The 22,329-nt window shown below is 46.4% G+C and overlaps 1 protein-coding gene across 7 annotated transcripts in view; it reads right to left on the bottom strand.

Annotated features, from left to right (window-relative positions):
• Positions 1-22,329, bottom strand: part of Dapk1 (death associated protein kinase 1) — a 162,821-nt gene that overhangs the window by 17,458 nt on the left and 123,034 nt on the right. For all 7 annotated transcript variants that reach the window (XM_029468550.1, XM_021179879.1, XM_021179881.1 and 4 more), the window contains 8 exons: positions 20,219-20,338; positions 19,720-19,818; positions 18,594-18,692; positions 16,757-16,855; positions 15,712-15,909; positions 14,070-14,267; positions 8,825-8,923; positions 5,073-5,150 (listed from right to left, as the gene is read on the bottom strand). In XM_029468550.1, the coding sequence (XP_029324410.1) occupies positions 5,073-5,150; positions 8,825-8,923; positions 14,070-14,267; positions 15,712-15,909; positions 16,757-16,855; positions 18,594-18,692; positions 19,720-19,818; positions 20,219-20,338 (990 nt within the window). The remainder of the gene's footprint in view (positions 1-5,072; positions 5,151-8,824; positions 8,924-14,069; positions 14,268-15,711; positions 15,910-16,756; positions 16,856-18,593; positions 18,693-19,719; positions 19,819-20,218; positions 20,339-22,329) is intronic.

Genomic DNA, 22,329 nt, shown 5'->3' with positions numbered 1-22,329 from the left:
AACAGCAGCATGGAAGTGTAAGCCAAATAAACCCTTTCCTCCCCAACTTGCTTCTTGGTCATGATGTTTGTGCAGGAATAGAAACCCTGACTAAGACAAGGAGGCTGTGGTCATCTCTGAATCTCATGCCAACAAGCTACTCCTGGACTAACAATTGTCTCAAGGCATCCTGTCTTATCAAAGAAAGCAGCATTTTGCTTAATTTACACCTTGGCTTTTATGAGGCCCTAGACTCTGGGCTACCACACAAGCAAACACGCGTTCTCACTTCTCAAGTGGGGACCCAGGGACATCAGAACCCTATGTCTCCTGCCTCCTACCTGTGCCCAGGTCCCTTTCATATTTCATTTTCTGTCCACCAAGAGATGGCAACCCTGACTGGGTTCTTAACCTTCCTAATGCTATGATCTTTCACTACAGTTCCTCATATTGTGGTACCCCCCCCAATAAAAATTATTTTTGTTGCTACTTTATAACTAGTTTTTCTGCTGTTATAAATCATGCTGAGAGTATCAGTGTTTTCCAATGGCCTTAGGGGAACCCTATGGAAGGGTCATTTGAAACACCAATGAGGTCGAAACCCACGGGTTGAGAACCATTGTTTTGGACCATAAGCCAGGAGAGCCATTTTGTCATTGAGGTGGGCAGAATACACTAGAGTCTTGAAAAGCAGGAAAAAGGAAAGTGGCCTCAGCTGTCTGCATGCCTGTGGGAATCTAACCTTGTCCTCTTCGAATCTAAATTTAGAAGAGTTTGATACAACCTTCCCTTGACAGAAGTTTCTGATAGCCCTCCACCGGTGGTCAGCGCATTCTCAGTTTTGGCCACCAGGTGGCATGGTAGGGACAGCTGAGGAGCCCCGAGGGGGACTCCCTGAAAAGCAGTTTTCACCAACCCTATTTTCCTCTCCTAAGGAATGGCACCACACTAGCTATAGCAGGCGGGTGCTATGTGTGTTAATTGGTTTGGAAGGAAGCACACTAACACATAGCCCACCAAAGTGAGGCCGGAGCAGGAGCTCTGAGATACGCAAATCCACCCTGGCCAAGCCCTCCGTGATGGGGCTGGAAGGAGCTGGTAGGAGCTTGTCCACCCAGCACCCAGGAGGAGTATCAAGCTGGGGCCACTGTGCTACTGCAAGTTTTCTCAGGCCCTACAATGACCTCCAGTGTGTGTCCCTTGGGTCTGTGAATGTGACTGGGCTACACACAAGGCCCAAGGGATTAAAGGTTTGGGTGAGTGCTTGGAGTAGGCTGGACATGTAAGACAGCACACCTCCCAACACTAGGAGTGTGCAGGTTTATGAACGTGAACCTTCCGGGTGGTTGTGAAGGTGGGTCTGTAACACAGGTTACACTCACCACCAATCAGTTCCCGTCGCTCACTTTAAGTGCTTGCTCAAGAAGTTATCCTACCCAAGACTCAGAGAGCAACTAGCCTGCACGGTCCCAGCCAAGCCCAGCACCACACTGACTATAAGTGCTTCCACTAGCAGGTCTCCCCGCCTCTCCTCTAGATCCTGACACCCACCGTCCAAACCTGGCGGGTCTCTGGGTTTACAGCTTTCTTTCTTCAGCACGTTTCCCTTGGCAAATTAGCTTTCACTTTCCCCAAAGGAAAGATGACTAAACCCACAGGCTGGAAAGGAAGCAACTGGCAATCTGGAGGAACCAGATAAGGGCCCTGAGAAGAGGCAGCAGCGACTTCCAGCACATGGCGGAAGCTGTTAGGCCCAAATGGAGGGAGTGAGAATACCAATTATGCAAATGTCCTTCACTCTCTGTGAATTTTAATTATGAGCAACACCCAACACTGTCCATTTTCCAAAACATTCCTGAGCACCTCCTCAGTGTCTTATGCTTGGGTTTAAGAGAAAGGACGGGGCTACTTTTATTATCGGTTTAAGGAAAAAAAAATCCAGCTGATGAGACCAATGAAGTAAACCAAGTCCCCAAAGCCCTGATAATCATGGAACTCGCAGGAACAGAGGCAAAGAAAATGAACTTCAAAATGCATGATACCGCATGCAGCCCACTCCCTATGACCTTGCGTTTCCTTGCATTAAGGTGAAGAGTCTGAATCTGGCTATGCACCACAGTCCAGGTCGGTGCGGTGGAGGACTGAAGGGGCTGTTTCCTGGTAGGTAATCTATCTATCTGCACGAGATGGAAGAGAAGGCACAGCTTCCCCCTGTTAGTTCCTCTGGGGAGGAGCAGCCAGAGGGTAGATGCGGGGCTTCCAGAGCCCACCAAACACCAAGCTCCAGAGACAGAGGAGACTCACATGAGGGGTCTACGGGATCATATGCTGTAAGCATTCCTGCCACATCCAACTGCGAGAACCCAGAGTGATGTCACCAAGCTGGAAGGAAACACCTGTGGCTAGCTCTCAGAGATAATACCAAATGTCTCAAGTCCTCCATATTGAACTGGACCAGTGCAGGCTCCATACAGCTCAGCCCTGCCTGGTTTTCGTAGTCCTGGCCTTGGCCTGGGTCCCTAGGAGTCTAAACCCTTCCAGAAGAGAAGCTCCTAAGGTCCCCTTAATGCCAGGCTCCAAAGCCCTCCCTGGTCCTGTGTCAGCCTCTCGCTGCACAGGTATGAACACAGACTCTGACTCTCACACTGGCTTCCACCGGAGCCAGTGATAAAATGGCTTTGGTTCTATTTACGTAGGCCAGTCCCTATTTCCTGCATGGCAAAGGTTCAAAACTACATTTCCAGGAGGTGAAAACCTCTGAAAACTCCCTAGGCAGAGACCACACAGAATGTACGGTACCCAAATGAGGGAGGCGTCATGAACCACTTCTCTCGTGAGTGGCTCTAACACAGGCAGAGAACACTGCACAGTGTGTAGAGGTAATCTTTGGTTTCTACACAAGGAAAGAAGAGAAACAAAGGCACTACAGCACAGGCCTGGAGGCCAGGGACAGAAGTATTCTGCAAAGACAGGATGTCCCGCCCACCTGCAATGAATGGCAGGAGCACCCTGGTGAAGAATACTGAGGAGTATGGCCAGAAGGCAAAGAGCACAGCGGACACTGCAGCCTCCCCTCTTCCCTGAACTGTGCTCTTTTTGAACAGTCTCTCCTCCTGGAGACTGAATTGATAACCGTAAACATATCCCTGGTCTTTCTTTCTCTGCAGACACTGGTAGCTTCTGCCCTCACTCCCCAGTGCCGTTGCTTTGACTTCCGAAAGCAAATCTTCTATAGGGTGCTTCCAAGCGCTGATGAGTTATCTCAGTTCAGGACTTAGTTTTTTAAATCTGAGAGATCTGAAGGAAAGAATGGATCAGCAGAGCTCTGCCTCACACCAGAAGACTGAGGCCTAGAGTCACGTGGACGACAATGAAGGTAAGTGTGTCCTGTTAAACAAGAAATTTATAAAATCCTGCCTGATGGAACAGAAGCCCCAGCTCAGCACACTGTGATCTGTGACTAGGCAGGGTGGCTCACTGAGATGTCCCCAGGCTGGCTGGCTGGAAATAAACACCACAAAGTCCCCGTGCCCACAGAAAGACCAAGGATGTAGAGATCTCGTGATATGGGACTCTCAGATTTGCACTAACTCCTCTCAATCTCTTTGAGGATTGGTGTCCTGGTAGGAACATCCTCCCCTGTGAACCCTGGGGATGTAAAATGTCAGTGCCAGTCACAGAAGTTCAGGGCCCCCACTGCATTTGAAATGGTCAATTCTAAAAATGCTCTTCAGGGTGCTGTGCCAAGCACAAAGGAAGCCACTCGGTGTTCAGTGTGTACAGGTGCTGTTCTCAGGACGTCTTTCGGCGCTCATTACCATTCTCTGAGCTGGCACCTCCTCCCATGGGTTGGATGCAGATGCTAAGGCACAGAGCTGATGAGCAATGGGCCAGTTCATTCAGCAAGAGCTTTATGGGGCATCTAGGCTACCTAGGCTTATTAGTTCTTGTTAACTTGATATAAATTATAGTCACCTCAGAAGAGGGACCCTCGATTGAGGAATTGCCTCCATTAAACTGACATGTGAGGCATTTTCTCCATTCATTTGGGAGAGTCCAGCCCTCTATGGGTAATGCTACCCCTGGGCAGGTGGTCTGGGGTTTTATAAGAAAGCAGGCTGAGCAAGCCACAGGGAAAAAACCAGCAAGCAGCACCTCTCCATGCTACCAATGGAAGTCAAGTCGTCCTGAATATTCCATAAGCTCTCTACCAACTGAGCTACACCCCCAGGTCCAGGGTAAGAGTTATAATGTATCCTTTTTGCTTCAGCCTAGAAACTCATGTACTTTCTATCTCTTTGTAAGTATTTCTAAAAGCCAAACAACACCCATTCTCTATGACAACTCCCTATACATAAGTATTGGTAACCTGACTGTCTAACTTTTGCTACTACATTTTAAATAGAACTGCAGTGAGCATCTTTGTGTGTTAACAAAACAGATAGATACCTTAGCCAAAATGGTTTGGGCATTTTTTTTTTTTTTTTTTTTAGTCTCTTGATATATCATGTGGGTTGTAAATCGTTCACCTGTGTTTACTTATTTTTCTGTTTTCATAAACTCTACAGTGCTGTGATTTGATAAACAGGAGATTAACTGATACCTGGAAACTCAAAACAAAATAGGAGAAGGGACACCACCAGTGTTCTTCCCCCTCCACTGTGGGGGTGGTTAGCCCAGAGAGGGCTGGGTAAACAAAACCAGCACAGCGGTGGGAAGAGCATCAAACTAGTTTGTGTGTCTGTCCGTGCATGGCCTGCATGCCTGGTACTCGAAGAGGCTAGCAGGTGGTGCTGGATATCCTATAAATACAGGGCTTATAAATGAGCTACCATGTAGGTGCTAGGAATTGAACCCTGGCTCTCTGCAAGAGCAACCATTGCACGTAACCACTGAGCCCAACCCTCCAGCCCGAAAATTTGTCTTTACAACAACTGTAGAAGAAACCCCTTAGACATTTATGTGTGTGTGCCAACTGACAGGACAAGGAAAAATGATCTTCCTAAACCTACGTCCAATGCCTCCTTCTAGTAAGGAAAACACCAAGAACTTCTCACATAAGAACAATCTGAGGACCTCCGGTGAAGGCTCACCTTCCGCAGTCTTGCCAGGAGCCCTGCCACATGCTCGTGCTGTTCTGCCTTGGCGAGGTCCTCGGCTGTCTTTCCATCCTGTAGGAAACAGATGATCAGTGTCACAGAGCTGCATGGGACCTCAACATGCTAGTTCAGGGAAGAAATGGGAGGCACAGCAGGGTCAGAAGAAAGTTGGACAAACTCTAAGTCCTGGCCTGTTTCCTCGTCTAAGGAATCCTTATTTTATTTGGTGCCTCAGGAAGGAAAAATGCCCTAGCAAGAAATGCAGTAGTGTCCTGAGGTGTCAACAGAAAGATGCTCAGTGCATGGACTCAGAGCATACCCATTCTCCTCTGACTATCCCGTCCCTGACTGAACTTCTGTCTCTATGGCAGCAGTCTAATCTTTCAGTTCTCACACATACAAACCTGGTCCTTGCTCTACACCATGGCTGGTAATCACTGTACCTTCCAAAGGACACTTAGTCTAGCACAGGTTGATTTAAGGTTGCTGAAAAACACAAAGCAGAGACCTAAGGGCCCACAGCACTATGACATTTACCATTTGATTAGAGACTTTTCATGGAGCTGTGGTTTCATATGAAGGGACCTACTCTTATGTCTATACCATGAACATGCACATCTCCTGAGAACCTTCCGGTCCAAGCCTGATCAAGTTTGCAGTGGATCACTCGAACTGCATGATTATCACAGTCCCTTGTGGGGACAGGAGCTGTGGCTATGTCCCCTCTACACCAAGGGAGAGAGATACCACTGTTCAGCTAAAGTATTATACAGCCCTAAAATTCAATCTTCAAAACAATGAAGACACCTTTTTTAAGAGAAGAAAAAAAGTCTATGGTTTCATTATCTGCATTTGTAGTAAGTCATCCCGTGAAGAGTTGGGACATTTTGTCTACCTGCCAACTTCCCAGTTCCTCATCTCAAGTTGCTCTTGAGATACATATGGGGTCTCTCTGGACCAGCAAATCTTAATCTTGGCCCTGCTGGACTATGTCATTCTCTGCTGTGGAAAGCCATTATCAGCCTTATACAGTGTGAATAACACCTCTGTGGGTTACCAAGGCACCGGTGACATTCCTCAACCTCCAGCTTAAAAATCAACCATGTCTCCAGAGAAGTCCACGTGTCTTCTGGGTACAAAATTGCCAAGCTGTGAATGAATGCTCTCCCCAGGCTGAAACTATGGCTCAGGTGTGTGTTCCACAGAGCGGTGCTGTAAAGTCAGAGCCACCCCATTCTTACTATGTCCCTAAAGTCTTGAGATGGATCCAACAGGCAAGCTAGAACTTCTCCTTTGCTCTGGACCGAACTGAGTTCCTTACTGGACACGGTACCTCCAACTAAGAGTTCCCATCAAACCGTCTCATGGCTTCATTTGCACGGGGTGCCTTTGATGAGCTAGGCATTGAGGAAGAGGTGCAAAGTAAAAAAAGCAGCTCCTAAAAGGTGACCAGGGTCTCTGCAGAGTGGGTGGTGGAGGAGAAGCCAGGAGCGCTCAGAATCTAAAGGTGACACTAGGGGGTGCTGTGGAGCCAAATGCTATCTGTACAGTGGTTTCAGAAGCCAGAAAAAAGTTACAGCTCTGGCTGTCTGTCCCACAGGGCAGCATCCGCAGCGATGGGTCTCAAATGTGAGTCTGAAAAGATGGCTGTCAGCACAGAATGTACAAGGCACTAAAAACTCGGTACCGATAAGAGAATATGAGAAATATTAGTACTCTCAAATTCCTCCTGTTGAAATGAGATTTCACACGCACTGCTGAAAGCCATTTCGTCTGCTGCTTCTTTAATGTGACTGCTAGAAAATTCAGAAGGACAGACATGCTTTGGCCTTTGTCTCTCAGTGATGTCCCTGGTCCATGGTTATCCCACTCCTCACAGGAATTCATCACTGCTGAAAGAGGAAGATGCTTGCTTCCCCTGCTAGAAGGCCAGATGCCCACCAGGCCTGCTTACTGATGGGAGCCTCTCAATTCTGTTTCTAGCATGGTCCCTGTAATCTGTACAGGAGTGGGTGGTCACCTAGCTCAGGCCTCCTAACCTAATGCTTTTCATGAGCCACGCCCACTTCCTGACTACTCAGCTGCAGCTGCAGAGAAGTCAGCTTCACCCACCTTCCAGACCCCACCCTTATCTGACATCACTCTTGCTCCACCCCGTGTCTACTGATGGTCAAGACTCTTTGTTCAGTGCCCCTCTCTCATTTTCTAGAAGTTTCTCTGTGTGGGGCATCTGTCTGAGTAAATGACAAGGCTAAGCACAGACAAGAAACACTCGCAGGGTGTGGCGGGAGCAGAGAAGACAGCCACTGCAGGAAGAGTGAGGGGGAGGGCCATGGGCTCACAGAGCAACACAAAGGGACCAGAGGCTCCACACACATCTGGATCCAACGGCTGATAGCATCTTCAGAGTCACCCTGGTTTTTATTTTCCCACAAGGCATCATCTGAGATACATATATATTATATAATAGGTATATAATATATAATAAATATAAAAATGCATGTGATGCTTTACTGCAGGATAACTAACCTGTGGGTAAAGGTTAATGAAGGCACCTCGGGCCTAACAGGTCCTGTGTGGTAGGGGTAAACAAGCATCCGGAGAAATGTGTGCATTCCCTGCACACACTGTTCATATCTGTGCCTGCAGAGCCCAGCACTGCACAGAACAGGCCTGTTACATCTTGAGAGTGAACGGTACTGCAAAGACCTACACACAGACAGGGACACACACACACACACACACACACACACACACACACACACACTGGAGGACCATGCCAGACATCTGGGCCTCAGCAGCATGGATAGCCAAAGACAATGCTATATAAATGGATGATCACAGCTGTGCCTCAGCAAAATCTCATTTACCAAAACAAATGGCAGTCTATCTAGATGGAGCTCTAAGGGCCAGCTCGGTTAAGACTTTGAAGATCTCCAAGAACCTCAGAGCCTTAGGTAAGGTGCAACATCAAACACCAAGTGATCTCCTTCAAGACTGTCGATAAAGTTCAGATCTTCGAATCTCAAGATCCCCCCCCACACACACACACACACAAGTAATTAATCCACTGTTGGACCAGCAACATATCAAACAATAGTTCATGGCTACAACTGAACTGCCACTTCACCTTGTTGGCCAAACTCTTATCTATGGTGTTTATTTTATGAAATATGAAGCAAACAGTTTCTCCTGAGGAGTGGTGGAGAAGGAGGACAGCGCTAAGCCTGAAATGAGAAGCCAGGAGAATGGACTACATCTTACTTAGAAATAATTTTCAGTCCCAGCAGCAAAGGCAGACTCTAAACAGTAGACACCAGCCCTTTGCCTCCAGGCTGTTCATGACCCCCCAAGACCACACAGGGGATACAGCTCCTCCCACAGGGCACTGGGCCTCTTGTAGCCTGGGGCCAACGGGAAGCACTTATGAAAGAGAAATCCATACGTGGAATAGAAAGCTAAGAGGCACTGTTGTGTAACATGGTAAACAAAAGGCCAGTGTGAACCAGCGGGTCGCTGGCAGAGCGGGGCTGGCGAGATGAGAAAGGATGAAACATTAACTAGATATTAAACTAGGTCTGTGTGGGCAAATGTTTATGTAACTGCAGTGGAGGGTTAGAGCTTAATAGCAGCCTGTCTACTTTAGAATGCAGTTGCCAGGCAATACCTTTCTCCCTGTGCCCTTGAGGCACATGAAGTTTCCATGGCTCTCTGAGGCCAGACACCTGCCCCTGCCTGGTACTCACCGAGGTTAGAGCCTCCACGTTGGCGCCCATCAAACAGAGGTAGCGGACCACATCTAGGATCCCGTTGTTGGCTGCAAGGTGGAGAGGAGTCCGACCATACTGGGAAGAGAAAAAAAATACCACAAGCATTCTCAGGGCTGCTATCTGTGAAAGCCGGTAGTTCACAGCCATCGTTGGAGAGAAACGGTATTACATAAGGGGACTGGGACCAACAGAACTAAACAGGAGGTTCTAGCTCCCACTGAGGCAGGTCTGCCAGTTTTTCAAGTACTTTGAAGTTGAAAGTCTAGCTCTAAATTCACCTTCAGAGGATGAATGAGAAAGTTAGCCACAGGATAACCAAGTTTCCTGCTGGGCTGGCAGAGAGCAAGGCAAGAGTGCGAGCGCCCAGACACCCATGTGTATCTGCACCACATAGTTCAGATTCATGCACCAGGGAGAAAGAAGGAAGGGAGCTGCCAAGGGCACTCTTAGGAGGCCATGAAGCTTTGAGGTCATGCCTATTATGGTTCATAGGCATATGGTTGTCAAACTGTGCACCATACACATTGGGGTACTGCAGTGAACCCCCAGGAATAGCGATAGCTAACTTAAGGTTTAAACAGTATGTGGTGAATATCTATCTACTCCAAGCATCTTACAGCCATCTATTAGCCTGCTGGGTTTCCTCTCATTGACACCCTGTCTTTGCAGGTCTTCCCTTAGAGTTAGCAGCCGCTACACCAAGAAGCAATGGTCTTGAAAATAGAGTCCCGAGAGTTGGCTCCATAGTTAAGTGAACCAGCTGCTCTTCCAGAGAACCCAGCACTCCCACAGTGGCTCACAACCATCTATCCGTCACTCCAGGTTCAGAGGATCCAACACCCTGTTCGACTCCAGTTGGCACCAGACACACTCTCGGTGCAGTCATCCATGCAGACAAAATATCCACACACATAAAGTAATTACTTTTTGATGTTTAGGCTTAAAAACAATCCTGTGGAACAGGAAAGGGAGGGAGGCACCCAATCTATAGTCATGGAAGCTATGCAAGATTCAGCTACCGCACACACTCTTGTGGCTGTAGTCATGTAAGGAGGAAGGGAGGACAGGAGACTCCTCTTCTCAGTTGTTTTCTATTTCTCAAAGGTTGCTAAGTATGGGATCTAGGATGCTCCGCAAACACAACAGTGAAATAGCAAACTCAGTGGCTCTGTAGGAGCCATGAATAGAAATCACCAAGCCAGTACAGGGGATGTGGGAGTCAGTGCTTGGCAATCCCTGCTTACAGAGCATTTATTGTTTGCATGGGTCAATACATCATCATTTTAAGCGTTTAAGATAGGAGTGTGTTAGAAAATTAAATCCTCAACATCGCTTATTGAGATTTTCTCCATTAACACGCTGAAGCGTTTCCCTCCTGGCTCTATGAACCTTCAGTAAGAGACAGATCACTGGAAGGGCTGAGACACGATCACATGCTGCATTATGTTATTAGCTACAGTTAGTAGTGGTTTTGTAAAGATGTATTTTATTTATTATATGTAATAATAAATTACACTGTAGCTGTCTTCAGACACCCCAGAAGGGGGCGTCAGATCTCACGATGGATGGTTGTGAGCCACTATGTTGCTGGGATTTGAACTCAGGACCTTTGGAAGAGCAGTCAGTGCTCTTAACTGCTGAGCCATCTCTCCAGTCCTAGTGGTGATTTGTTATCTGTAATGAAATCTGTGACACACTATTGAAAGCCCGAATGCTATTCAACTCACAGAAACTTCTGCAGCCAGCCTGCAGGGAACAAAAATGGAGGGAGTGTTACAATCCATTCCAGATGTAGCACCTGGCTATCACATAACTCAAATTCCTTAGTGTTACACCCCAGGCCTTTCATATCTGGACCTGAGGTCTCCTTCCAGCATTTCCCCCCTTCTCCCATCACCTCTGTGCTCAGGACCTGCAGTCCTGTGCTGTATTTTCACCACCAAATTTAGGAGCTACTCGTTCAGGCTCTATCTGAAGTCGCCTCTCCTGACCTCTTTATCTAGCAGAGTGCTAACTGCTCTGTCACCTCTGTGAGGCTGGCTGATTCTTTCCCCTGTTTCCGCAGCACCTGGTGCCTGCCCCACACCTGCCCCAGCAGGGATGGTGACAAGTGAGTTTGCTACTTTGTGTTGTGTGCCTGGTTTTCTAAAGGCACACAAGAAGGAAGAAACACCCATGGCCAAATCCTCACCTCCTCAAATGTGTAAGACACTGATCACAGCTGATGCCCAAGGCTCATTCCAGAGGGGTGTGTGTGTGTGTGTGTGTGTGTGGGCATGCGTGCGCGTGCACCCACAAACTTATCTGTCTGTGGGATAAGGGCGGCCTATGAGCTTCGACCTTAGTGACACATGGTGTTGTCCCTTTCTTTCTCTCAGTGTTTGCTTGCTAACTCGGCTGGGTTAAAAAAGAAACCGTCCCAGTCTTCAAACAAAGCATAAAGAAATGTCACCATAGAGTGACAAGTCCTTGCCCTCTTAGACTAAGAAGAGCAGGATTTGAATGGTCCGGTTTCTCTCTGGAGGGATCTAACCATCTAGAAAGACAGCATGATGGGGAGAGAGTGGCAGCCTGCCCGAGAAGCATGGATGTCACTGTGCTATAGCCAATGTAACAAACGGCTCCCCAAGTGGGCCTTAGGAAAGGCAGACTGGGCGGATTAGTGGGTTGGTAGGGGCTGGCACTTACTTTCCTGCACAAACTTAAACGTCTCTAGTTTCTCACCTGAAGAAAGAGAAAGAAGTGGGGAGAGGGTGGAAGATGGGAAGGTGGGGAGAGAGGGGGCATAGGGATAGAAAAAGGAAGGAGGAAAGGAGGTAAGAGGGACAGAGAGAGGGGGTTTGACTATCACTTATCACCTAGAGTTTCACAGGATAAAAACTGGGTTCAGAACATGATGTGCAGAGGGGGTGGAATCTCTGAAGAGGTGAAGTCTGGGAGCGGGTGAGTCACCAGGGCTGTCGTCTCAAGAGTAGGTCAAGCCTTAAAGGACTGGATAGGTTACCAAAGAGTGGCTCTTATAAAGCAAATTCAGCTTCCTCCAATGTCCCTCTCCAATTCGATGTCATTGACCATGCTAGAGTGCAAGAAAGCTGTGCGGTGATAGCCAGCAGGTTCCAGTCCACACAAGTCTGAACCGCACAAGGCTTGCTTTCACTTTGGCTGAGCTCTATATAACAGCAGAATCAGCCACCTAAGGCTCCTGCGCTATTCCAGCATAAGACGTAATCAAAATGTCAAGTCCATAGACCACTGTGACAGATTTCCATCAAATGAGTCAAGTTTCCCGTTTGCCCACTTCTGTGGTTCTGTGAATAGGTCCATGGGCTGGATATAGGCATCCAGATTCCCACTGAACCACATCTCAGCCCAGGCCAGTAGTTTGCAAACCTGGAAACAGGCTTGTCTTGCTGGATGTTTATTTGTGTTGGAGAAAAGCTCTCATCCTGTAGCCCAGGTTTACCTCAAACGAATAATCCTGCCTACACATCACGGGTGTTAGCAGTACAGGTGTGTGCCACCATGCCAACAAAGCTGGACTTCTTAATGAACATATTTAACAATGTGCCTTTAGACACACGCTAAGACATGTTTTGCTTTGTCTTGTCTTTTCTGGATAGTGGGAATTGAACTCAAGGCCTTCCTTGGTCATGGAAAGAAATCGGCTGGTGTAGCCCAAATGCTGCGTGCAGGCTGCCCACTGTGCCTCCAGAGCGAGATCTGAAGGTGGATTAATGAGTACACATTCCTTGAGGCCACTTTTAACCCACTGAGGGAATCCTACCTCCTCTTAAGCCAGGTACATAATTATCTTGGCATGGTTCGATAGGGATAAATCAAGACAGCAAGAAGCAGCTACAGCTGAGAGTCAGGATGTCTCTCTCCTTCATAGGGTCCCAGAGTCTGAGGATTACCAATTTCAGTGTCCACCACAATTAACCATCCAATATGCAGGAGGACTAGCAAGACAGCTCTCCAGCTCTTTCATATGTTAACTATTTTACCTCAAACAGATCATCATAAAACCGTACAGCACCATATACACCATCTATAAACGGATATTCCCCACAATTAGATATAACTCCTCTCAATGTCCTTTTGAACGTGACCTTAAGAAGAGTGTGCCCGCCTTTCATGCAGTTACACACTGAAACTACACAAATATTTAACTCTTATTATTGTACCGAAAATCTGGACGGGATTCAGCGAAATGCAGGTGACAGTCTAGAAATCTGCACCAGGGCTTTTTAATGGGCTGAGAAAATACAATTTATTTTCATCTCTTTATTAATTATAAGGTGACAATATTCCCTTGGTTTTACCAAACTTGCTTGGTGTACATTAATGCATACATACACAAACATGTTTAGAAACTTTTGCCCATAGACAGCTCAAAAGGGACAGGTAAGACAGCCTGTGCTCCAGAGAATCTTGTTTAAATTACAGGGTCAAGAGTATATACTAGAACTGGTGAGATGGCTCAGCGGGTAAGAGCACTGACTGCTCTTCCAGAGGTCCTGAGCTCAAATCCCAGCAACCATATGGTGGCTCACAACCACCTGTAATGATATCTGATGCCCTCTTCTGGTGTGTCTGAAGACAGCTACAGTGTACTTATTTATAATAATAAATAAATCTTTGGGCCAGAGTGGCAGGGACTGAGCGAGTAGAGTAGATAAGAGTGAGTGTGGGGTTGACAGGAGCCAGGAGAAGTTCTTAATTCAATTCCCAACAACCACATGAAGGCTCACAACCATCTGTAAAGCTACAGTGTACTCATATACAGAAAATAAATAAATCTTTTTTTAAAAAAGAGTATACACTGAAGACTCTGTCCTTCAGAAGGAAGCTGACATTTGTACTGCGAGCTCTTGAAAACACAAGCACACAAGTATGTATGTGTGTACATTCCCAGGTGACCTAGAGCCCTGCATTTGCTCACACATGCATGTGCACACACTCATTCATTCTCCAAGCACCACAGTGGGAAGCCAGAATCTGCATGAAGTGCATGTCAATGTCTCTGTGTTCTAACGTCAGTGTAGGAGATTACTCAACAGGCACACAGCCCAAAATGTCACTGTCCTCTGGACATCCAGTGCATGCGAGTGGCAGTAACCGTTCTCCACTATGATGGGATAATAATAAAACCATGGCAAGAACCCAACAAAAGTGTCTGGCAGGCCGGGTGGAGCCTGGGGATCCTACCCTCTACACGTACCTTGTTTGAGATGTCCAGATTGCAGCTGGCTTCACAGAGGGCCACCACGATAGGTGCGCTTCCATCTTTGCAGGCCACATGCAGGGGTGTGTTGCCATGCCTGTCCTGGAAATCCACAAAGCACCCATGGCCAAGGAGGGTCTTGATGACCTCCATCTGACAACGCCTCACAGCAAGATGAAGGGCGATGTGTCCATCCTGGAACCAAACCCAGGCTCATGAGCATGTCTGGCTTAGAGCCTCAGCCTAATCTCTCCCTTGTGTGTAAGAATTAGCTGTAAACAGAATGGCTCCTACACCACCCAAGAACTTCAAATGTCATTGCCTGGACTGGAAAAGGGTGGGGGCTTTATCCTTTCCATTCCGTATAATTGAAGCCTGGGCTGACCACGGCTGGTTCATTTAGGCTCAGGCAATGTATCAGACAGAAAAGCTATACTCCTCTGTATCAGAACTGATAAAATGGTATGCCAATTGCCAGAAAACAGATCTGAAAACACTTTCAAAACATTTGCCCAGTAACACCTGCTAAATTCATAAGTAGAGAAAGAACTATCAGAAACAACAGAGAACACAGGGAGAAATCATTTCCCCAAGGACTTCTGAGTGCCCAGAAAGAAGATGCAGATTGCTTAACTTCTGAACAACATAGAGCCCAGCCTGAGAATTAACAGTACCCCCAAAACTTGGGGGATAGCAGTGCTAAGTTATTATTGTACGGAAGTTGGAAGGGAAGCTGGTTGCATACTGCTGTCTAAGGACCCAGGCCAGCAGAGCTTTCCACCACACCTCTATTGTGTCTGTATGAGCTTCTCCACTCCGCATGCCTGACACTGGGGCTTGTGACTATCTAACAGAAACATTAGCTCTACCTACCAGGTGCCAGGATCAAATACCCAACAACCACATGAAGGCTCACAACCATCTGTAAAGCTACAGTGTACTCATATACAGAAAATAAATAAATCTTTTTTTAAAAAAGAGTATACACTGAAGACTCTGTCCTTCAGAAGGAAGCTGACATTTGTACTGCGAGCTCTTGAAAACACAAGCACACAAGTATGTATGTGTGTACATTCCCAGGTGACCGTGAGCCCTGCATTTGCTCACACATGCATGTGCACACACTCATGGTTGTTGTTTGTTTGGCAAACAAAACATGTCTCCAGAGAACCACACAGGGTTCCAAGACACCACTCTACAAAAGACCGTTGCTACGTAAGCTACAATATCTCCAGTCTAACTGTATATAGCACCATCACTGTGTTGGTTTAAGTTCAGATTCAAACAGATTGTGTTGGAATTGCTTAGGTAATTAGGGAACACCTGGCCTAGAAGTACATTTATAAAACAAATAATAGTGGTTTATTGTCTTTTTACAAAATAGGAGGTGGCAAAATAAATGCCTGTTTCTACCTGTGTCTAAAACCGACACTGTCCCTGCTCCAAAACTAAACAGGTCAACACACTGACCAAAGAGGCTTGTTCAATCAGAAACTTAGTTACATGCTAAAAAGACTCTAAAAAAAACTCCAAAGAACACTTTTGGAACCAAAGAATGGAAGGATGATCAACAGAATACTTAGTTCATGTTTGTTATCTCACTTCACAGAAAGAGCCAAGCATTTCCCCCATAAAGCACCTTGTCAGAAGCATTCAAGTCAGCTCCATGTTCAGCCAGACACTCCACAATGTCATGATAGCCCCTGGCAGATGCAGTCAGCAATGGGGTCTCTCCCTCCCGATTCTTGATATTCACGTTGCAGCCAACTTCACAAAGAGCTTTAGCCACGGAGTAATAGCCATGCCAGGCAGCACAGTGCAGGGGGGTTTCCTCTTCCTGGCCAAGGTCACGAGTGCAGGGGAAGAAAATGCAGACAAGAAAGTCAAGGCCATGGAAGCAGAGATTGCAGCCAGTGTGGCAAGATATTAACCTGAGATAACTCCACCTTCAGGATCCGATGCCATTAAGTGGCAGACCCAGTCCCTTCCCTGGTCAGTCTGTGCCCTCAACCAGAGTGCTAAGTGAACTCTGTTTTCTCAATATATCACAGACCTCACTACGGAGGCCTCTGGACTGAGAACAGCTTTTGGCAAAATTGCCTTTGTCTGTCTGAAACTCTTCCTGGCCCAGAAGCAGCCCTCTGAGCAAGAATTTTTCTAGCAGTTTCTGTGCTTTGATTCTGCCAGGTATGAGTCAGAAGAACACACTGTGAGACAGCTATCTTGATGATCCTTCTGTAACTAGTCCAGGAAGAGTTGGCCTGAAGGCTCATGGGGACTGGGAAGTTGGCACCTCTGTCAGCATCATCAAACACACATCTGTCTGAGAGTAGTACTTATAAATGGAAATTCTAAACCCAAGACTGGGGAAGATGCAATCCCTGGTCCCACCACAGACCGCTTAAGCAAGCTGTGGGATTTTCCTGTGTGGGTTCCGTCATCTGTAGAGCAAGGATGCTGATAACAGCGATACACCTCACAGGGCTGTCTTGGGGATTAAACGGGTGAATGAAGAGGTTGGAAGGGAAGCTGGTTGCATATTGCTGTCTAAGGACCTGTGCGCTGCAAGGGATGACAAGAAACCTAAGTGGAGAGGCCTCCCTTATGAGTCACCTGGGTCACCTGGCTGCTGTACAGGGAGGCCTGGGGACAAGGAACTGAGCACATCTGTTCCCATGACCTACCTTGTCCTGGAAATCAGGATTAGAGCCAAAACTGCACAGTAGTTGAACCACATCTGCATGGCCATAGCGGGCTGCCACGTGAAGAGCTGTCTCTCCAGACTGCAAAAGAAATGGACCCATGATCTAAAGACCAGAATTCAAAACCACTTCTGAGATCAAGAGCACTGTCCCATGCCTTCCTTTGTTGGCACCTTTACACCTTCCCTCAAGCCATTTGCTCCCAAGAGACTAAGGCCAGGACAGGGGGTCAGCAACTAGGCAGCTGGTGTGTAATCCTCGCACTGACTCATCTTGTTATGGAAATTAATGCAGTGAGAATATGTTCCCTTTACCATGAGGGCCATATCAACCTCATTACAGATTCTTCTAGCTGTTAGACTTCATCTATCCATCCATAGAGCTCTCTCTCTCTCTCTCTCTCTCTCCCTCTCCTCTCTCTCTCTCCCCTCTCCCCCTCCCTCCCTCTCTCTCTCTCTGTTTCTGTCAATTTCCCTCTCTCCCCATCTCTGTCTGCCATACCCTTTTAAGACCAGGTTTGGAGCTGGAGAGATGGCTCAGTGGTTAAGAGCACTGACTGATCTTCCAGAGGTCCTGAGTTCAAGTCCCAGCAACAACATGGTGGCTCACAACCACTGTAATGGGATCTGATGCCCTCTTCTGGTGTGTCAGAAGAGAGCAATGGTGTACTTATGGGCTGGAGAGATGGCTCAGAGGTTAAGAGCACTGACTGTTCTTCCAGAGGTCCTGAGTTCAAATCCCAGCAACCACATGGTGGCTCACAACCATCTGTAATGGGATGGGATGCCCTCTTCTGCTGTTTCTGAAGAGAGCAATAGTGTACTCATATACATTAAATAAATAAATAAATAAATAAATAAATAAATAAATAAATATTTTTTAAAAAAAGACCAAGTTCATCATCCTGCAATTATTCAAATGCATAGCTTTAGTTATTAACAACTTCCTCCTTTCATTGCCTTATGTGTGCTCAGAAACGTGTTTCTTATACTCTCAGAGATGTTAAAGGTCTTGCTCCCTCAATAAATCTGAGTAAAACCAATACAACTCCAGATCCTGTGTATCCACACATCCCAGGGTCAGGCTTCGCTAACCACAGAAAAGACATTTTACTGTCAATTGGCAGAAGAAAACTGTTGTGATGGGCTTATATGCTGCTGTCCAGATCTCAATTACCTCTCAAAGCCATGTATGAAAAGGTTGGTCCCCAGCCTAGGAATGAAAGAATCTTTTTTATTCTTTTAAAGATTTATTTATTTATTATATGTAAGTACACTATAGCTGTCATCAGACACCCCAGAAGAGGGCATCCGATCTCATTAAGGATGGTTGTTAGCCACCATGTGGTTGCTGGGATTTGAACTCAGGACCTTCAGAAGAGCAGTCAGTGCTCTTAACCACTGAGTCATCTCTCCAACCCGGAGGAATCTTTAGGCGGTGGGGGCCAATGAAGTTAGGTTACAGTAAAGGGCACCTTGTGGGTGTCTCTGTCTCTCTCCTTCCTGTTTGACATGAGGTGAACAGTGTTGTTCTACCACACGACCCTAAATACTTTGCTTCGCCATGAGCCCACCAACAGGCAGAACCCAAGCACCTATGGTAGAAATTCTGATTTAAAAGCTGGACCAGGCCATGGCCAAAAGGACAATACCAAAACCAAACAACAATTACAACACAAAACCTCCAACTTTAAATTCCCATCTAGAGGACTTGGTTCTCAGTCTCATCCTTGGGTTCAGTTCTAGTGCTCCAGACAGGCCAGCACGCCACTGCACCCCTAATCATTTCCTCTTGCTCCTCCTAAGAGGCATGGTCTTACCTTGTCTTTAACATCCAAAGGGCATTTGTTCTCATTGAGAAATTTCAAAGTATCCACATGGCCATGCCGAGAGGCCCAGTAGATGGCATTGGATCCTCCCTGCAAGGAAAGTACCGTAGAGTCACATCTAGAACTATAATGGACCTGGACCAAGCTCCCCTTAGAACCACAGTGTTTCCCTTCCCATGGGGTAACAGACCCTAAGGGAGCCTCTTCCAAGAGGAAGAAAAGCCCACTTGGCTTCAAGGTTTTGATAATTAGATCATGGTCATGACAGGGGATGCTCACTAGGGAGCAGAAGGGGGTTTTCTGTATCATCTTTACTTTTTTTGTAAATGTGTAAGTATTTCAATATAAAGTCAAAATGTTTGGTTTTTCTTTTTGGAAGTCCTCATATTAACCTCAGTCTAGAATGCCTAAGAGTACCCTAGATATCTGTAGGAACTGATTCCAATTCAAGCCTCTATATAGGTACAAAACAAACAAACATGAGTGTTCAAGACGCTTTTATAAAATGATGCAGCTTGCACAGAACGGGCACCCTAAATGACCTGTGAATTACTCATAACCTGACGAAATACCATGGGAACAGTTGTTACTTTTCATCCTCTAGAGAATGATGAGAAGACACACATTTTGGACCTTTGTCCCTCACAAACGCTCTTAGTACATATTTGATCAGATCAAGGATTGAGTTCATTGAGTCTCAGGGACAAACTACAGCTTTCACGGTAGATGATCACAGATCCCGTCACTCAATGATGCCTGCATTTATAATGCTGTCTTCACCAGCACATGTGCCCATATCTGGATGCACAATAAATATTCAGGCTAATGAATTTCTAGTTAGATTAACTACATAACAAAATCTTTTCCAAGTCAGACTGGTAACACTATGGAGTAATGTGATCTGCAGTACATAAGACACAAGAGCAGAGCAGAGCATACGGGGAGTTAAGTGTGCACCCTTCCCGGAGCGTTTCAGACGGCACTGGCCCTTTGTCCAGCTCACTTTTTATAGGAAATCATGAAACTAGTCATACTCTCCCACATACTGCCCTTACAATTGGGAAGACAGTTGAGAAAACAGGAAATAAATTCATTTTTAATGATATAGCATTATGACCTTATCCTGGACGTCAATCCTTGAGCCTCGTTTTATGAGTAACTGTAACATCTGGATGTTCCCACAGCCTGCAGCAATCAGTAATGGAGGTGTCCCATGCTGGAAGACAGAAAGAAAATATACTGTGTTTCAGTTTTGGGAGGATGTCCTCACCCTGCTGTGTCCACACCCTTCCCTGGATCTCCATGGGCACAAGGCTGTAACATGTGGACAGAAAGGGAAGAAACTGCCAAAAGGACAAGAAGTCCCTCCTTTTCAGTTTATACCCAATGACAGAGCTGCTGTTTGTAGGGGGAAAAGCAAAGCAGGAATTTCAAGGGTGTAGGAGCAACTGTGGTGTGAAGGAAGGTGCTCAATGCAAAATGTCCTTATTTGCAACTCAAACCAGCTTAAGCAGAAAGGCCTTTCCCACAGAATGGAAGACCTATTTGCAAGGTAAGGTTGGGGGTCACAGTCTATGAAACAACAGGCCTGTACCCCTGGCAGAGGGGAGTCAGACCTTGTTGGGCTGGTTGACATCATAGCTGGACAAGGAGCCCAGGAGATGCTGCAGGCCGGGTACGTTGTCATCATTGATGGCATGGATGATGGCTTTCATCACAAAGGAGTCTTCCTCATCCTGAAAAACACATGAGGATGAAAAGAGTTAGCACGCTGGCCAGGACGCTCATCAACATAGTGAGCTCCGGCTTGCCCAACATACGGGTATTCTAAGGAAAAAAGGCCACTTAATCCCCAATCCGCATGGTCACAAAGGGAGCTTGGAGGTGAACCTGTACCCTTTCATGCTACCAACTGTTACCACTTAATGTTTAACCGGGCCTGATGTCATCCGCATTGAAACCAAGAACAAAAGGACTGCTTTTTTAAGGTTCAGATGGCGAACGGGGATGCCGACTACTGACCCTCTGTTTAATCTTAGGAATCTGTCAAAATACAGTTACCAGAATGCACTGTGGAGAGGTTCTTTTGTGACATGAACTCTCCTGGATAAGGAAGGAGAAAAACCACAGCACATTTGCTAGATTTTCCAGTTACAGATTTGTGTATTTTTCTTTTTATTTCTTTTTTTTTTCCTTTGACATGTGAATGTCTTCTTTCTCTAGGTCTAAAATAGGAAGGTAAAATTCTCTGAATGGTGAATGAGTGTGTGTGTGTGTGTGTGTATGTGTGTGTGTGTATCCTAAAAGAAGAAACAATGGATATATTTCTAATCTCCAAGAAAACTTGGAATGATGAATAAGTTTGTTCTTTTTGTTGACTCATCATCATTTCTTACAAGATGCTTCCAAAACATGATACCTTACAACTAAGGAACTAGAAAAGTCCCCCCAAAATACAGAGGGACAGCTCCTGAAATGTCAATGCCTGTGAGAACAGAACGGGAAAGCATTTCTTTGAATTCCTTCTAAATCCAAATTCCAGGAGGAGGACTTTGGCAACACTGGCAAAGGACATCAGTGAACCAAGGCATAAGTTTGGTTTTCTTTCATAGTCCAGGCTAATGACTAGGGGCCACTGTGGTAGAAAAGTGGAATGAATCTTGGTGGAGGGAAAGAAGACAGACAGACTACAGCACCCCCCAGTCAGCAGAAGAGAGGAGACTTCCTCTCCAAGGCTCCTACTCGAGCTTTCACTGTGACAAAGGGCTGTTAAGAATGCTAATTCAAGAGCTTCGGTTACTTCCCATTACAGCATCCAACAGCATCCCACAGTCAGACCTACATTGCCATTTTCCCCTGGCTCCCTTAACATCCTCACACCCTTCCAAAGAGGTCTTCGTCTTTCCCATCTCTTCATAAGTTCCTTTTCTTTGGCTTTCCTTCGTGCATGAGTGTGTGTGTGTGTGTGTGTGTGTGTGTGTGTGTGTGTGTCTGTGTCTGTGTGTGTGTATACTCATGGACATATCTTCTTCCTCCTTTTTCTCTACAGTTGTAGACTAGAGCTGTAACACTATTACAGAGAGTAGCTTCAGGAGAAAAGAAGAGCCAGTGTCTGCTGTCATGTGATCCCTGCCCTAGGAGTCCCTAGCTCTACCCAGGAAATACCGACTATTAGGTTACAGGCCAGGGTGGTTCCCACAGAACCACTGTGTCTGCTTTTCCCGGAGTCTCCTTCACCTTCAGTGAACAAAGCCCTGTTTGTGACTGGCTGGGGAAAGTCTCGATGAAGGGAGAGGTGTCTAGCTGTATCTGAAGAGCTCATCAGTAATTGGGTTTCAGCTTGGACTTAGGGAAAACTGTGATGCCATTCCCAAGGGCTTTGGACAGTCAGGACGATGTCAATAAACTAAGTGTATATGACCTTCTGGTCTACCATGAGACAGTAGCACTGTGCTTTCCTCGGTGTTGGTGGGGAAAGGGGGTGAGGGCTGTCTGCCCTTTCACATCACTTTGACTCTACAGCTTCCTAATGGTGGCAATCAGTGTTCTTATGTCCAGTCACGAGAATTAGTGGGAGCTCTTTCATCTTCCATTGGTTACCCTCTTTTTAATTGTGTGTGTGTGTGTGTGTGTGTGTACGTACACAAGTGCTTAGGGAAGGAGCAGTGTTAGAAATAGTAGGGATGGCGGCTGAGAGAATGCCAAGTAAAGCGAATCAAAATCCTCC

This window comes from Mus caroli, chromosome 13, assembly GCF_900094665.2.
Source record: "Mus caroli chromosome 13, CAROLI_EIJ_v1.1, whole genome shotgun sequence".
NCBI classification, from domain to species: Eukaryota; Metazoa; Chordata; class Mammalia; order Rodentia; family Muridae; genus Mus; species Mus caroli.
This window is presented reverse-complemented; position numbering and strand designations above follow the sequence as displayed.